The 16,312-nt window shown below is 53.0% G+C and overlaps 2 protein-coding genes across 2 annotated transcripts; one reads left to right on the forward strand and one right to left on the reverse strand.

Moving 5' to 3' along the window:
• The first annotated feature begins 3,644 nt into the window (after positions 1-3,644).
• Positions 3,645-5,398, forward strand: RAX (retina and anterior neural fold homeobox). Its single transcript, XM_054398491.1, is given in 3 exon segments — positions 3,645-3,877; positions 3,940-4,264; positions 4,946-5,398. Coding segments are annotated over 3 exon segments (1,011 nt in total).
• A 6,288-nt stretch (positions 5,399-11,686) lies between these two features.
• GRP (gastrin releasing peptide) lies at positions 11,687-15,880 on the reverse strand. The gene is made up of 3 exons (XM_054398493.1): positions 15,733-15,880; positions 14,360-14,610; positions 11,687-11,740 (listed from the first exon to the last, which is right to left on the reverse strand). The coding sequence occupies exons 1-3, from the start codon at positions 15,878-15,880 to the stop codon at positions 11,687-11,689; spliced, it is 453 nt and encodes a 150-aa protein (XP_054254468.1).
• Positions 15,881-16,312: the final 432 nt, after the last annotated feature.

The raw sequence follows: 16,312 nt of genomic DNA on the forward strand, positions 1-16,312 counted from the left end.
TGTGTGTGCACCTCTGCCTGTGCCTGCATGTGTGTGCTGCATGGAGGAGGAGCAGATTAAAGTGTTAGGTCACATGGGAGCTACTGCTGGATGGACCCTACCCCTACCTGGGATTTGGGTTCTTATAGTTAATAGGATCGCTGGAGCTCAAGGCCGTCATCCCATCAGGATAAATGTCTCTAGTGCCCACTTTTAAGCAATCCGAATTCAATTAGGCTAATTGGAAAACAAGTAAAGAAGGATTGCATTAATATAGCCTTATAGCATGAACCTCAACTCCCTCCCTCCAGAGGCATGGCTGAGCATGGTGAGCTGCAGTGTTGGAGCCTTTGCACCCAGCCCATGCTGCTCAGTACCCAGAAAGGGCTGCCCTGCTCTCAGAGAAGCTGCAGCTGATTCCGTGCCCAAAGCTAGAGCAGGCTCCATGGAGGCTCAGGCACTGCACTGCCCCGGGCCTGCCCAGCCCTTTCTGCAGGATTCCTAAGCACCGTCGTGCAGGTAATCAACCAACACTCCAAGGGGCAGATGAAGAAAAATGTCACCAGAGCAAAAGGAGGAGGTGGCTGTCAAGGTGTGATGCAGTGACAGGAGGAGGCAGCAGCTTCCTCATACACCATGCTTTCAAGAAGGTTCTTTAACTGCACACTTAGGATTTTCTGGGAAGAAAAAAAACAAAGGCATTTTCTTTCTCAGTTTTTAAGCACGTGTTGATGATACAGAGTATGCAAACTGCAGCAGGGCACAGGTTCCCATGTGTGAAGATTTCCCCCCCTTTATTCCCCACTGCCACCTTGCTGATTTGCTGTCTGACCTTGAAAGTCCCACTTATCTTTCAGGGAGGAGCTCCCTGCTGCACATCACTGGTCTGGAGAGTGATGTCCCACCTGCAGAATAACTTCAGCTTCAAATGCAGACATGCTCTGCCTTGCTCTGCAAGGCAGTAATTATTACAGCCTGACACGAAGAAAAGACAGGAGGAAAGGAAGCAAGAATCTGTAGCATTTATGGTGCTGATTTCATTGTGCAAAGCCACAGCCCATGTATGTGTCTCAACAGCACCAACAAGATCAGAAGTATTCCCATTTAGTCTTCACTATGCATGCAGACAGCTGCACTATAAATGTTGTCCATTCCAGACGTTTGTTAGCTTCCAAACACAGTCGCAGCAGTATTGTTGCAATAATACATTGCAGAAAACTGGAAAAGGTGGTGAAGTGGGAGCAATCTTTTGGAAAGGCTAGGAACAAATTCCACCTATTTTGGCCCCTAATGAATATTCTCAGTTTTAATCCTAATTGTCCCTCTAAATTTCCAAAGGTTGTAAATGTAGTTCTGTAAGGCAAATGTAACTGTAATAATCAACTGCTGAGGCAAAGGGATCCTGATCCTTCTCTATTAGGGAGGAAGGTTTTTCACACCCTGTGTGCATATCCTGCTTTGGGGTGGAAGGATTTTTTTGCTGTACATTTGTATTGTGATGAACAAGAAAAATATAAGTCTTGTCCCCTGTATCTGGCAATTTTGACAGGTGCCCTAAAAGCAGCATCTATGCCAGGACCCATTGCCATTTATGGCACTTACTGCCAGACCAGGGTCTAGCTAAAAGGTTTGTGCTCTATCAGCTCATCTTGCTATCTTTTTTTTCTACAAGAAGCAAATGATTAATTAGAAGAAATTAGGGACATTGCACAGTTCATTCATCTTCACTAACAGAGTTCTTGGGAAATACACATGTAGATTAAAGGAGCACAATAGCCCCTGGCTGATTGCTTTGAGTAGCCTCCAATGCCCCTACAATGGTATTGACTTGCTTTTCATATTGTGCACAAAACCCACACTAACCTTTTCTTGTCTCTTCTGTTGGCCTCTTCCCTCTTTGCCAATGGATGGTTGAGTTCTTTCCACCCCAGTCCCCACCCCACCAGACATGGTCAGTGAAGGTAAACCTCACCTGGAGCTAGCAGGAAAAGCTAAGCACTTCCAGAAAGAATTAACCTAGGAACACCAGACCATAAACCTTAAAAAGGTGTGGGCACTGGCAGAAGCAGGCACTGCCAATCTTCATTTTGAAGTAATTGCTCTGAAAAAATATAGACAAAATGCATCCTGTCAGGGTTGGGGGGAAGCAGAAATGAAGATTTGTTGAGAGAGGTCACACCTTTTATTAGACCGGCTAATACATCTGGAGGAAGAAGAGGCAGTGGTGTTTTTCATTCACATCCAGTTTTCTCAGGCTTGAAATGGAAGCATCTTCAAAGCTAAGTGCAGGCTGAAAACCATTTTGCACGTTACTGTGTTTGTCACTGGAACTAGCTGAGAGAGAAGATAGATGGTGCCTCAGAGGAACTGGCAAGTGCTAGCATAAACAGTGATAGAGTGATGGAAAATCAGGAAGAATAGTAATGAAGGAACGAGTATGCTGAAGGCAGGTGTGATGGATGCCATTGCCTGGTTAGTATCCTTCTGAGTCCATGTTCTCCACCAAGCCAAGAACAAAGCGAGGTGCAGCATTTGGCTCTCGCCTTACCTCCAAAAGCATTTTGCAGATCTTCTGTGAAGCCATGCCCTACCCTCTAGATTCCCAGCCCCACTCACGCTGTGGAGCACAGGCTCACAGAATCAGCTCTTCTCACAGGGTCTGTCCTATGCCAACATCTTGGAAAGTTTCCTCAGAAGTATGGCCTAGTGCTTTCCCCGGGCTTGGCGCAGGATGAAAAGCTGAACCCACCTCCTTCAAATGTCTCCAGAGTCCATCCTCCCCAAAAGCCTGCACACACTTTCACCTTGTCTGTAAGCCTGGCTGTGAAGGCGCTGGGCAGCTATCCGGACGGAGCACCACAGCACCAGCTTCTGCCCCCGAAGGTTTGACTCTACGACACCGAGCAGCGCCGCGGCACCCTCCTACACGGCAGCGGCGGAGGCCGCTGATGTAACCGACGCACTTACAAAGTGCGAGTGACGGGCGCGGACTGGAGCTGTCGAGGGTGAGAACTTTGAGAGGTTCCGAGACTCGCAGCACAGAGCAGGGCACCAAAACGGCCACCCACAGTCCTCTGGTACATGACCCCGGGGCTCCCGCTCCCTCTGGCTCCTCCACGGAGCTCCCTTTCCAGGACCCATCCGCCACGCTCTCGAGAAGCGGCTCAGGCGGCTCCCGCCGTCCCGGGCACTGCCGTGCCGTGTCGATCTCCCCGCACCCAGCGCTCCGGCAGCCGCCTGTACCACGACGATTTCCGTCGGCGCTCGGCCCGGGCACTAGTCCCCGGCGCCGCGGCTCCGGTTGCGGGACTCAGCGGGGACCAGGGCTTGGGCCAGCCCCGGGGGCCGGCCTGCCCCGCCTCAAGGGCCCCGGATGGCAGTGCCCGTCGCCGTCTGAGGTCGGGGCGGGGCGCCCGGCGGGCGGGGGGAGGTGTGGGTGTGCAGCGGGCGCTGCCGGCGGGGCCTGGGGGATGCCCGCCCTGCCTCCCCCGCTATGGCGGAGCGGCGCGGGGGCCTCGCCTTCCCTCTGGCCCACCGCCCCCCGGCACTCCTCCCCCGCCCCAAGGAGGCCAGCCCGCCCGGCGGCTCCGTGCCAGAGCTGCCCGCGCCGCCCCGGGGCCGGGCGGGACCGCAGCGCCGCGCCGGGGCCCCGGGCCGGCCGCCCCATGCACCCGCCCGGCGCCCTGTTCGCCATGGCCGAGGGCGCCTTCTCACTGTCCGCTCAGGCGGCGCGGAGCCCCGGCGGGAACCCGTCGAGGCTCCACAGCATCGAGGCCATCCTGGGGTTCACCAAGGAGGACGGCCTGCTGAGCCCCTTCCCGCCCGACGGCAGCGCCGGCGGCGCCAAGGAGGCGGACCGGCGGGGACCCCGGCACTGCCTGCCCAGGATGCCCGGAGAGCCGCCGCTGGACGAGCCTCAGGGCCGCGCCGAGCGCTTCCAGGGTGAGCGAGGTGGGCGAGAGGCGTCGGATCGCGGGCGGGGGTTTCTCCGCGCCCTCGGGCGGGCCCCGCGGGGAGATCGCCCTCCCGGTGACCGCCTGTCTTTTCCCACGCAGAGCCGTTCTGTCCCGGCAGCACCAGTCCCGAGCTGCCCGCCGGCAGCGGCGGCGAGGGGAAGCCGTCGGACGAGGAGCAGCCCAAGAAGAAGCACCGGCGGAATCGCACCACCTTCACCACGTACCAGCTCCACGAGCTGGAGCGCGCCTTCGAGAAGTCCCATTATCCCGACGTGTACAGCCGGGAGGAACTCGCCATGAAGGTCAATCTCCCCGAGGTCCGCGTGCAGGTAACGCCGACCCGGCCCGCCGCTGGGAACCCCCCACAGCACAGCGCACTCCGACCCGGCCCGGCGCAGTTCCCGTTTCCGGTGTCCGAAGCACCACGGCCGCGCTAACGGCCCTGTTGCCCCGGCCCCCGGTCCCGTGGACCCTGTCCGGCACCGGCACGGCTGTCCCCGGCCGGTGCGGGGCTGAGCGTCCCCATAGGGCCCCGCTGAAGCGACGGGCGCGGCGGCAGGAGCCGCCATCCTCATGACCCCGACGAGACGGCCCCAGCTCCGGGCTGGGCCAGCCGGCGGGACACCGGGGAATCTGGGGCTGTTCTCTGTTCGGTACTAGCCCCTCCGCCCGGCCCGGGCTCGCTGCCAGCTCCACTCCCTTTGAATAACGTGCCCCGAGCCGGTGCAGCCAAAGCCGCCATACACCGGTGACGGGTGGGCTTCACCGCGGGGCTCTCCCTGTGCCGCGGCTCCCCGGCTCTGCTCGCACCGAGCTCGGGGAAGCTGGGCCCGCGGGGTAATGCAAGGCAACCTGCTCCTGTCCTGGCGCGGTACAGCCTGGCCCGGCCCACTATCTGCTCCTCCGTCACAATTCACTTGCTCCATTTCATGAACCCAGGAGCAAGCCTGTGCCCACCATGGGGACGGCAGGGCTGTCCTGCGGCCTGGCTAACGCCGCTCTGCTTGCAGGTGTGGTTTCAGAACAGACGGGCCAAGTGGAGGCGGCAGGAGAAACTGGAGGTGACCTCCATGAAGCTACAGGACTCTCCCATCCTCTCCTTCAACCGCTCGCCACAGGCAACACCCATGGGTCCTCTCAGCAGCAACCTGCCCCTGGAGACATGGCTCAGCCCACCTGTGCCCAGCAGCACAGCCCTGCAGACCCTGCCCGGCTTCGTGGCGTCACCGCAGAGCCTGCCCAGCAGTTACACGCCACCACCCTTCCTGAACTCTCCAGCAGTGACCCATGCTCTGCAGCCCCTGGGTGCCATGGGGCCACCGCCACCTTACCAGTGCGGGGCCACCTTTGTGGACAAGTTCCCCTTGGACGAGGCAGACCCACGCAACACCAGCATTGCCGCCTTGCGGATGAAGGCCAAGGAGCACATCCAGTCCATTGGCAAACCCTGGCAGACAATCTGAACTCCCTCTTCAGCACCTGGGAGAAACCCACTGGGAAGGCTGGTCCTGGGGTGCCCAAAGGATGCCCTTGCCCTGCTCTGGCTCCCCTGGATAGCCAGGGAAGAGAAGGCTGTCCCTCACACCAGCCTGTCCCCTACGCCTTGACTTGCTTTGTATTTTGTGGTCCTTTTAATTCCCCTTTCCACTTGCCCTGCAGAGTGAAGGCCCTGATCATAGCTTAGGAAAAAAAAATATCTTTTGCTCTCTCTCCTTGGCTGGACACTTTAGTTGCAATAAAAGCTGCAGTAGGGCAAAGAGCTGTGTAGGGTGGCTGGGAACCAAGGCTGGCATTACCTGGGGAGGGCTTTCTGCTTTTGCACCATTAAATGGCACGACCGTGTGGAGGCTCTGCATTGTGTTTCTGTACCCAAAGGGGCTAATCAGATCGACCCTTGGCTGTGTGTGATGGGCAGAGTGGTGGGACAGGCCTGGCTGTGGGCCCTCCTCCCTCCATTTCCAGCAGCAAGACCCTGCCTGAACAGGCTGTGAGTGCTCCTATGCTGGGGCTTCCTGCTTGGTGACTGGGGCCATGGGCCTGGCAGCCTGTGGGGCAGGCAAAGAATCCCACATTCAGATGGGTTTTGCCCACTCCTGCCCCAGTGGGCTGGGGTTGGTGCCAGTCTGCTGGCCCTTGCTGCCCCTTAAGAGAAGGGGACTGGCAGGTGCTGAAGGGCCCCATGGTCCCACAGCCCAGCTGCCCACAGGAGATGGGTAGTAGCTGATGGGCTGGTGACCAGAGCTGTCTGCAGACCTCTGGGTGCATCCTGCCCAGTGCCTGGCACGGTGCTGAGCCATGCTCGCTCCCTCACCCACCCAGTGCCCATTGCCAAGCTGCCGAAACTAAAACTGCGACATCTTTATTTTCCATTATCTCCGTTACTGGCTGTAATGGGGCTGAGAAGCTGTAATGAAACACCCCCTCTCCTCCGCTGGGCACGGGGCACTCTACACACTCTGGAGGTTGTGGCAATTAACGTTTCTCATTAGGGAAGAGAGAAGGATGCACAAGCGCCCTCATTGTATCTTGGGGATGATTCAATGCAGACTGGGAGACCTCTCCTTTCACCATTTCCCACTCGTTGTGGCCAGACAAAGGCTGGCGTCTAATTATATTTTCGCAATCTGCGCCTATCTTTTGAGAATGCTGTCAGAAACAAGCATGTCAGCCTTGTGTGGCTTCACTTCAGAGAGCTTTTTAACCTTAGACAGCAGTTTCTAAACATCCCTCCACAGCCTTCTGCGCAGGCCCCAGCTATTGTCTGGAGAGCTTCTTTAACAGATAATAACAGGAGTCCTTCTATTTGGAACGTATTTTCCTCCCTCCGGGCCTCCCTGCAGTTGCTCTCAGGACCAGGAAGATATTTTGCTAACTTCCAGTAAGGACACCTGAGTAAACTTCTTGGGTGAGAGAAGAACAAAAAGTGTACTGCTCAAATCTTATTCCAGTGGTCCTTTCACAGGTGAGGTTCGTCTGCCTCCAGTTCTGTATCCTGTAAGACTACTGCAAAGACCTCCCCAACTTGCTGAACAGCACTGTAACCAGCACTGGCACTTGGCTACTTGGGCTAGTCGAAGACTAACACTAGATAAAAGCACAATGACAGGACAACAGAAGCAGCAGCTGAAGACACCTGTTCACTTTTATTAAGCTCCTGATCCAACACCTACAAGCAAAAACTGAAAGATTATGCCAAGCTATGATGATTGTTCTTTTATGGACCTATTAAGCAGGTCTTTTGTTACACATCATACATGTGCAGCCTGCAATGGATGAGCTCTGTGCAGTCATGTCTTTCAAGGAAAGCTATGAGTTTATTGCTAAAAATAAATATTTTAGCAAGTTAAAGACAAGTGGACACAGGCAGGTAAATATTTTTCAAATAAGGGGACAGGCACATGGCAACTTGTATCTTTCTTGTCTTCTGTGTCTTCCTTTCTAGTCTTCTGTGTGCCTACACTTTATTTCATTCCATTTTAAAAGCTCATTTGTTCATTTTGTTGTAAATATCTTCTCCTTCTTAATTGGGTGCTGAGTCTAATAATCCTGCCTTGGCTTGTTAACTGTGCAATAGCAGTCAGAGTTAATGACCCATTAGTGATTAATTCCTTAAACAGCATCTAATTGCTCACTGTAAAACCTTTTCTTAAAACTGGATTAAATCATCTAGATCCTTAACCACTTCTTTACTCTGACTTTGCTAAGGCTATTAGCCTGTCCTCTTCTGAGTGATCTGTTTCTCTTTTTGCTTAAACAGTATTAGCAAGGAAGTATTTTTAGTGCCTATATTTGACTTCTTTGCAACATCTGAAGTTCTAAGGAAGAATAATACAGATAAAAGACTGCCAGTTAACAGAACATTTATCCCCTTGCAAGGAGACAACTGCAGACAGTGAATGTTGTTATGCTAACTCTGGCATGCCACCTTTTGGGAGAGGTGGACTGGGAGGACAGGGCTTGTCAGTGGTGCCAGCTACTCATAGAAGTGTGTGGGGTTTGGCAGGGTAAGATGTAACTACTTTAAGCTTAGAGTTTTCCCAGGAATTAACTTAGTCTTTGCTCAGTATCTTGAATAGGGGGCAGTTGGTGAGTACTGCCCCAAAAAGACTCCTGGAAAGAACTGCTATGCTTCCATTGGCACAGATCCTTGCTCCTCGGGCTACTGCACCTCCCATCTCAACGCAGGACAAACGACAAGCGAGGAGGGGCAAATCTTGCTGGGAGTCAAGACAAGTTGTGTCTGCTACCATTCAAACCAGACTCCCCCACCATCAAACAGACCTTGGGGAGGGCACCCAGTGTTAGAAGCTCTTTTGCCTTGCCTCCCCTTCCCTGCTGTATTTCACTGGGTGAATAAGCTGAACCAGGATGTTTGCAAAACCTAATTCAAGGGGGTTCTCTTCAGCTACAGTGCTTGGGGGTGGTTCTTCCTTCTATGCACTCAGCATCTTCCTGTGTCACCGAGGCCTTGTGTTATAAACCTTGGAACTTTATCAGCTGCCTTCAGTAGTTTATCAACCAGAGAGTACCCATTTACAACCCTCTATCAGGAAAAAATGATGAAATAAAATAAACAAAAGACAGCAGAACACAAAAATGGTTAGACCAGGGTGCTGGCCACTCTGAGAACATTACCAACTTTCCTGCTAGAATGAATAGTGTCTCTTGTCTCTGAGCATCTGTCTTCTGCCAATGTATGATGTGAAAATTGGCTGACATGGGGCTGTCATCCCTCTGTCATATATCTGCCCCACTAAGAACTATGAAATCAGCTCTGAAATGTTTGGTTCTGTGTAGAAATGCTGTTAAAGTCAGCTAGACAAGACATTCAGGAGTCTAAATGGAGGCAGCAGAACTTTGGATGAAGGCAAGAAGAGGTAAGACCCGAATTTTTGGCCACAGATCCAGAAAGGCGTGTTGGAGTAAACTGCAGTTCCAACTGCTAACCAGTGCAGGTAGGTCAGATATCCCTCCTTCGACTTCATCTCAGTGAAGAGGCAGGTGCAAGGAGTCAGAGGCCTCTGAGTGAATTCTGAATGTCAATGCAGAGATGCTGGGTTTAAAGCAAAGCTTTTAAACAAAGGGCTCCTCGGGAAGACTACCTCACCAGCATCCTGCTGTTGCTCAAATGCCTCTGCTGGCTGCAGCACAACCCCAAAGCAAGATGGCTAGTGTGACAGGCAAAACTGGAGCTGTTCATGACTTTAAAGTTCATGATGTTGGTCATAAGCATGCTGCTGCCACATCTTTTCCCCCTAACATACCAAGAAATAACCCTTCCAGCTTATTTGATGTTGCCTCTGTGGGATAGGGGAGTCCCATTTTACATACAGATAAACTGAGGCACAGAGAAAGTGAGGCACACTGAATCATGACTTACTCAAGTTCAGTCACTGCAGTGTCCTTGGCCACACAAAGACCAAAGCCAGCTTCTGAAGCAGCTTTTTCTGGTGCCTCTCTTATTTTGGTCAAAGAGAAAGGCAAAATCAAAAAAAAGATGCATTTTTAAGTTATAAAAATCCTGGGACAGCAATGACATACACTGGGTATTCCCTTTGGCATTGGCTAGGATGTCGACTGGGATGAAGGAGTTACCCTGGAACTCAGAATGCCCACGAGGTAGCATGCAGGTCCCACAAGCTGGCCCTGTGGTGCCTTCTCCTCCATAGCTCTGGCTGAGACCTGCGGGGCTGAATGAGAGGCTGACAGGCAGCCGTTCGGACATCCGCTAGTCCTCGCTCAGGTTACCACTGCTGTGGGCACGTCAGCGCCCAGCTGCCACCCTCGGAAACGGGAGACGGGATCAGAATGGAAGAACCGGGCAGAGACGGGGAGGGAAGGGACGGGGCCGCTGCCACGCGTGCCTCCCGGAGCGGCACGGGCCTAGGGCACAGGCACGGTGCCGGTTCTGGCAAGAAAAGGACACGGGCGACGGCGTGTGTGCCCCGCCGCGTCCCTCTGCACGGGGCAGCTCCCGAACCCGCCCGCCGCGGAGCACCGGCAGCTCCCCGGCGCAGGCGACTGCCGGCGGTGCTGCCGTACACCGGCAGCGCTCCCGGTGAGCAGCCGCAGCGCCCAGCTCCCGTGGCCGAATTAGCAGGCGGCCCGGCCCCCCAGCACGCCGCCCGGCCCGCCGCAGCCCCCTCCTGCCTCTCCCGGTCCGTCCGTGAGCGGAGGGCGCCACCTGCTGGAAACGATGGGGCTCTGCGCCCTGGGGAGCAGCGGTGCTCGGTAGGGCTGTCTCAGCCCGGTGGATCTGAGGCCGGGACGGAGCTTCACCTTGTCTGGGAGCGGCAGCGCCTCGGTGTGCCCTGCACTGCGTCTGACTGACTCATCCCTTCGTCTGCTCTCCCTTCCATGGAATGCCCGAGGTTGAAAGGGACCTCTGGACGTCAACTGTCTGACCACCTGCTTAAGCTGGGTTACAGAGCACTGGCTGCCCAGGACCATGTGCAGACGGCTTTTGAGTATCTCCAAGAAGGGAGACTCCACCACCTAGCCCCCCGGGCAGCCTGTGCCAGTGCACTGCCATCCTCATGGTAACAAAGTGTTTCCTGATGTTCAGAGATGCCTGTTGCTCCTGGCCCTGTGTTTGGGTATCACTGGAAAGAGCCTAGCCCTCTCTTCACATCCTCCCTCCATGTATTTACACACATCAGTGAGACCCTCTGAGACAGCTTTTCTCCAGACTTTCCTCCTAGGAAATGTGCACTAGCCCCTTAATCACCTTCTGTGGCCCTTTGTTGGACTCTCTTCAGTTTGTCTATGTCCCTCTTGTACTAGGATGCTCAGAAGTGGGCACAATACTGGTGGCTTCACCAGCGCTGAGCAGTGCCACATCTTTATCCAGATGTGCTCTTGTTGAGCCATTCATGGAAGAATGCCTCTTGTTCTCTTTACAGTCCAGACAAAGAGCGTGTTTCTTTGAGGAAAGGTGGCAAGATGTTACCTCCTTGTCTGGGCTTCTGATGCTGTAACTGCTCAGGACAGAGAACTACAGCTGAGCAAAGGAGCATTGCTTGGCTATGGTGCACTGAAGCCCCACAAGAGGTGTTATAAGCTTGTTCTTTTGAGGGACAGTGTTCTCCCTTTGGTGTCATGTAGACATGTGACAGTACTGGACCTGCTAACACAGGTGATGGGAGCATGCTGAACTGCCACACCTTCTCTGAGTCAAACCAAGAGGCAGAGCCTCTTTCTCCCTGCCTGTGGAAGTCCATAGCATGCTTGGAATTGTCCCATTGATACCTGGGGAAGGCAGGGTCAGCTTCCCTCCATCAGAAAAAAATGCCAGACTGGGGAGTTGTTCAAGAAGGAGAAGAGCTTCAGTGGACAATGAGCCACTCTGTTGTTTTGTTGTTACCAGTCGTGCCACAGCCAGTTTCCATTTTATTAACTGAAATAAAAGTGTAAACTCAGCCTTTTAATCAGTACTGTTTATTGCAACTGTTGAAATGCCATGTAGCTTGGAGATTTAGTGATTAGATAGGTAAGTCACACAATTAATTGGAAGACCCTTCCATGACAATTACGAGTATCAAAGCCATTCTAGTGAGAGAATGCAACCCTGAAAATGAAGTAGAGTTTAGTCATTGCTGAAACACACAAGAGTATGTGTATCTAGGTATTTGACACCAAGGAAATCTTGTTTACAGAAAAGAGACCTTGTTGATTATCTGATACAATCAAGTGCTTGTGAAATAGTCTCTTGTGAAAAGTATTCCGCTTCTTCGTGATTTAGAGACCTTCTTTCAGCTCGGAGCACTCTCTTTCGTATTCACAACTTGAAACAGATAATCCATCATCTAATAAAAGGAGAAAAGTATTATTTATGGACCGGTTCTGAAAAAAGTCATTCACTAAGCTAATAAGCTTAATATATATCAGCTCTGTGCACTCACAGAACATATTCCTAATAATCTTTCCAAAACAGCCCTCATTTGTCTTGGTTAGTGGCATAACTGACTGCTTTCCTGAATAGCTCTGACTGCCATCTCATTTATGCAGTGCCTCATTAGTGGGACAAAAACAAGCCCCAGAAGCAATTCAAAGATTATATTCTAACTTACTTTTACTCCCAGCCCAACTTGCAGAAGGCATTTCCCTTCTGATCTTTAACTGTGGCTTATTCACAGAATACAGAGCAGGCAACACTTTCATCTGCCTGGTGCTAACTGAAAACAGAAGATGGTAATTTAGGTCCTTCACCCTAAGCCTAATTTGCAGAACTATTCTGCTCATCTCCTTGGAATTTTTGGCTATTTGTGTGCTACAGCACTTTAGCACCTTTGGGTGAGTCTTTTGGCAAGAATCTTTTTATTCGTGAGAAGCGTGCGGTAGCACTGTGTGAGCTTGAGTAGGGAAGAAGGCCCTGAATGAACCAGAGCCTATAAGCAAGGCCCTAAACTGAGCAACCCTACATCAGTGCTCACTTCTGCAGCCCTTTAGCTTTGGGGATTTCTGATCTTAAATTTAAAACTCAAATTGAAAATTAAATCAGCTAAATTTGAACAAATCCCTGAAACAAAGTCCTCATAGCACATTTCTTCCCAGCACTGCTTGTCTTTGCTCACGTTCAGCAGATGGGAGCACAGGACAGCACACAGAGACTCCTCGTGGTCAGTATCTCCGCACCAGTCTCTGGGAATTACAGCCCCTGACAATGGTGACAAGGTCTTGGGACAGCTATTCCGTCAGCTGACAGTAGGGTTCACGATTTGCCTTGGTTTTGACCACATTTCAGTACCTCAAATAGGCTGTCCCTCAGCTTCTCTTTCAAACTCAGACACAACGGGGCTGAAGAATTGTTTAACGCCAAGCACAAACTTCTCACAGGCACTGTGTCAGCATTGCCAGTTGACTCTACCTGGCCATCTTCCACCCAGGCAGGTAGCCACATTCATCTTTCCACCCAGGAAAGTAGCCACATTCATCTTTCCACCCAGGAAAGTAGCCACATTCATCTTTCCTGTGCGTGGACACCTTCGTTAACTGTGATACAGCAGCAGCTAAACAAAGGTGTTGTCTAACCACAGCTTGTGCAACATGGAACCCCTCACATCCAGAAAAATCTACAGAATCAAAATCCAAAGGTCATCCAGAATCTTTTATCATTGTGTACACAGATGACGGAACTGTACATCTACATCAGAATTCCACTTTTATAAACAAGGTCTCCTTTATAAAAAATAATGATTAGCATTATTTAAATGCTCAGGAAATTATCATTTCCCTCAAAAATGTAAAGGATATTCCTTTCAGTCTTCAGGTCTTCTTCACCTGGAAGGCAGATCTCAAGAATATATATAGCTTAACCTTGAGGTGCTGAGCTTTTACCTTTTGAAGTCAAACAACACACATCTGATCTAGGCTGCACATGGTCAGATATTTATGTCCAGCACAAGCTACCTTCTGGTCTCATGATTCTGTTTTACTTCAGCGTGGAAACGAAGGAACTGCTGAATGCTGAAAATCAAAGTTTCTACAGAAACATGAGTTTCTGTGGGTTGTCATAAATCTCAGCCATGGTTTTTTACTAATCATTGAAGAAATCTGGATGTTTAAGGCAATAATCTCATTATTCACATGTATGTTCAATCGCTGATCATAGAAAAGTGGATCTTAATTTAAGGTAAGAGTACACACATATGGATATGCTTCAACTTACCGGAGGCTATTCTCAGTCTTTGTAGGTATGATTCATTTCCAGATACTTTTAGAAGTCAAAATGTTTCCCTCTTTACATAGTGTAATGGTATTTGTTCACCTGATTTGATTACAAAGCTGCACAAAGCAGAGCTGAAGATAAGATAGTTTCCTTTTCAGATAGCACTAATCAGTCATAATAAGCATCACTTTCACAAGGCCACAGCCAGAAAGAGACCTATGGGCAGCATTCACATCATCAGTGTATGGTACTTCACTGTGGCTTAAGTTAATAAGTATGCTTTGGCTCATATTCAAGGCAAGCCCAAAGTATTCATTGACTTCACTGTACCATCCTGCAGTTAGCCCAAGAATATTATTACATCATACTACAGAACAAAAGAAATCTTCCCATCAATGCTTTTAGAGGGGTATATTAACCTTTTTATTGTGTTTCAGGATCACCCAAAAGAATTCTGCACAGAATGCATGAAGTGCCAGAAAAGAATGGAATGGCCAAGCCACTTGGGGGGAATCCAGACACTAGAATCTGCTTCATGTTGGCTGAGGTAATGTCCAGCAGCAAAATAATGCCCAAAGTATACAATCTGTGAGTGATAATCTGTAATCAGAAGTCAATCCTTACTTTACATTCATGACTAGTGTACAAGATGCATTTGTGGTGCTTTTCTGAATAACCCACGTTAGCAGAAGCTGATCTTTACTGCAAAACAAAATCTGAACATAGGCAGTGCTCCAACAGGTTTTATCTTACTTACCTCTTTCCAGCTGCTGGTGTCATCTCTCTCCCAGCTCTTCCTGGCATACCAGGGAAGCCCCCTTTTTAAAAAGTGAGCGCTTTTGTTTTCATTCCCTTCCAGCAGCCGCAGCAAGTATTTTGAGATTTCTTCCCACTGCATATAGTCTTCCAGCTGCTTGATATTCTCAGGTAATGCTGAAAACGGGGGCTGGTTGTCTTCCTCGTAAACATAAGGAAAATCTCCCGTGCTCTTTTTCCCCATTAAATGTCCTGTAACAACCACGACAGTAGCACGAAATTAACAAAAACAGGGAGAGAAATGATTGTTCAGGCAGTGGACAGAGAGAAGGGGTTAGGTGATGTCAAAGCTGAAGCACAGCTGGGACTGGAGGTTTTATCACAGTATCACAGTTCATCCCCTCTGTCTCTTATGCTACATTGTCAGAGGAAATGTTGCTGAGAAGCATTTTGCCTGGAGCTGCGGAGAGGCTGGAATAAGGAGCTGTAGGCTTCAGACATTCCCTGTCTTGACATGGGATACACCCATGTACCAGTGCCCTTTTAGAAGCTGAATTGGATGCACCTCTGATAGACCCAGATTTACTACCATGAAGGCACAGCGGGCTCTAGGCTGACAAAAGGGATATAGGAAAAACGGAGGGGGAGCGGCAGCTCCAGGGGAGCCTCCTCCCGTCTGTGCGGCCAGGGCCCCGCAGGGACTGGAGCTCCCCGACGTGTCGATTCCGTGGGAGTTGGTGGGTCCCGTCCAGCTGAGCCCGGGCTGCCGCGTCCCTAGGGCAGGCAGCGGTGAGAAACACAACCGCCGGGTTCACATGCCACAGGGCGACCGCGGTCCGGACGGGGCGCGGGCTGCTTTCGCGGCAGCACTGCTCCGCGCTGGCAGGACAGGACCGGCCCGGGCCAAGGGGGGCAAACCGGGCGGCTTCGCGCCGTGACACAGCCGGGAGCCCGGTCCCGGGGCCGTCCACCGCACGTGGAGCCGAGGGACCGGCGGCTCCTCCGACACCGGGAGGCGGCCGGCGGCGGGCGCAGCTGCTGCGGGCGTAGCTGCTGCGGGCGCTTGCCGGGACAACGCGACGCGGCCGTGCCGAGCAGCCTGCTGCCAGTGCAGCAGCCATGGTCCGCCGCCCCGTTCCGGCACCGGGGCCCTCGCCGGCAGCAGCTCGTCGGTGGGCACAGAGCAACCGGCACCGGGTGTCCCGGTGGGACGTCGATCTGTCGTAACCCTGTCCCCGTGGGCGAGGCTGCGGCGGCGTGCCGCTGTCCCCAGAGGCACGGAGAGCCGTCGAGCCGGACAGAGAGCGACGTGGCCAGGTGGGGCGCGGAGGGAGCTGCCGGTGGCCGGGCAGCGGCGGGGACACCGGGACTTACCCACAGCCCAGTGGCTGCCGCGGGGGTAGATCTTGGAGATGGTGGGGGAGCTGCCCGGCTGCAGCGGGGCCGCGCTGCCCTGTGCCGCCAAAAGCGCCAGCGCCAGCAGCGGCAGCGCACCGAGCCGCCGCGGGCCGCCTCCGCCCATCCTGTCGCTGCCGGGGCCGATGCCGAGCCTCTCTCCCTTGCGGGCCGGCTCTGCCTCCGGCTCCGTCTCGACGATGCGCTGCCGCCACCGCCCCCCATTTATACAGAGTCGGGACCGGGTGCGAGTGGAGCGCCCGCGCCTGACGCCCCCTCACGGGGCCGAGGCTGCGGCCGCCCCCGGGCCCCCAGGCCTCCGTCCTGCCTCCGGCGGGGGAGGGGGCCGCTGCTGGCAGCCTCGGTCTCCCGCCCGCCTCCCCGCCCAGGCAGGCTCCCGCCGCGAGGCAGGATTGGGGGTGCAGAACGCGGGGCTCGACACTTCCCAGCCGCCCCCGCGGGCACTCCGGGCCGCCACCGCCTCGACGGGGCTTCCCCGGGAATAGGGAGCCACTGATCGTTTCGTCCTGCCCCTCGGCAAGCTGGCCCGGGGCCTCAG

The sequence above is a fragment of the Indicator indicator genome, unplaced genomic scaffold (genome assembly GCF_027791375.1).
Source record: "Indicator indicator isolate 239-I01 unplaced genomic scaffold, UM_Iind_1.1 iindUn_scaffold_57, whole genome shotgun sequence".
Classification (NCBI taxonomy): domain Eukaryota; kingdom Metazoa; phylum Chordata; class Aves; order Piciformes; family Indicatoridae; genus Indicator; species Indicator indicator.

What these genes read in the sequence shown, in the direction of transcription:
- GRP (XM_054398493.1), bottom strand. Translation starts at nt 15,880, where the DNA reads ATGGGCGGAGGCGGCCCGCGGCGGCTCGGTGCGCTGCCGCTGCTGGCG. An exon ending in CGGCAGCCACTGGGCTGTGG is followed by an intron (nt 14,611 to 15,732) that starts GTAAGTCCCGGT and finishes TGGTTGTTACAG; the next exon opens with GACATTTAATGGGGAAAAAG. An exon ending in ACACCAGCAGCTGGAAAGAG is followed by an intron (nt 11,741 to 14,359) that starts GTAAGTAAGATA and finishes TCCTTTTATTAG; the next exon opens with ATGATGGATTATCTGTTTCA.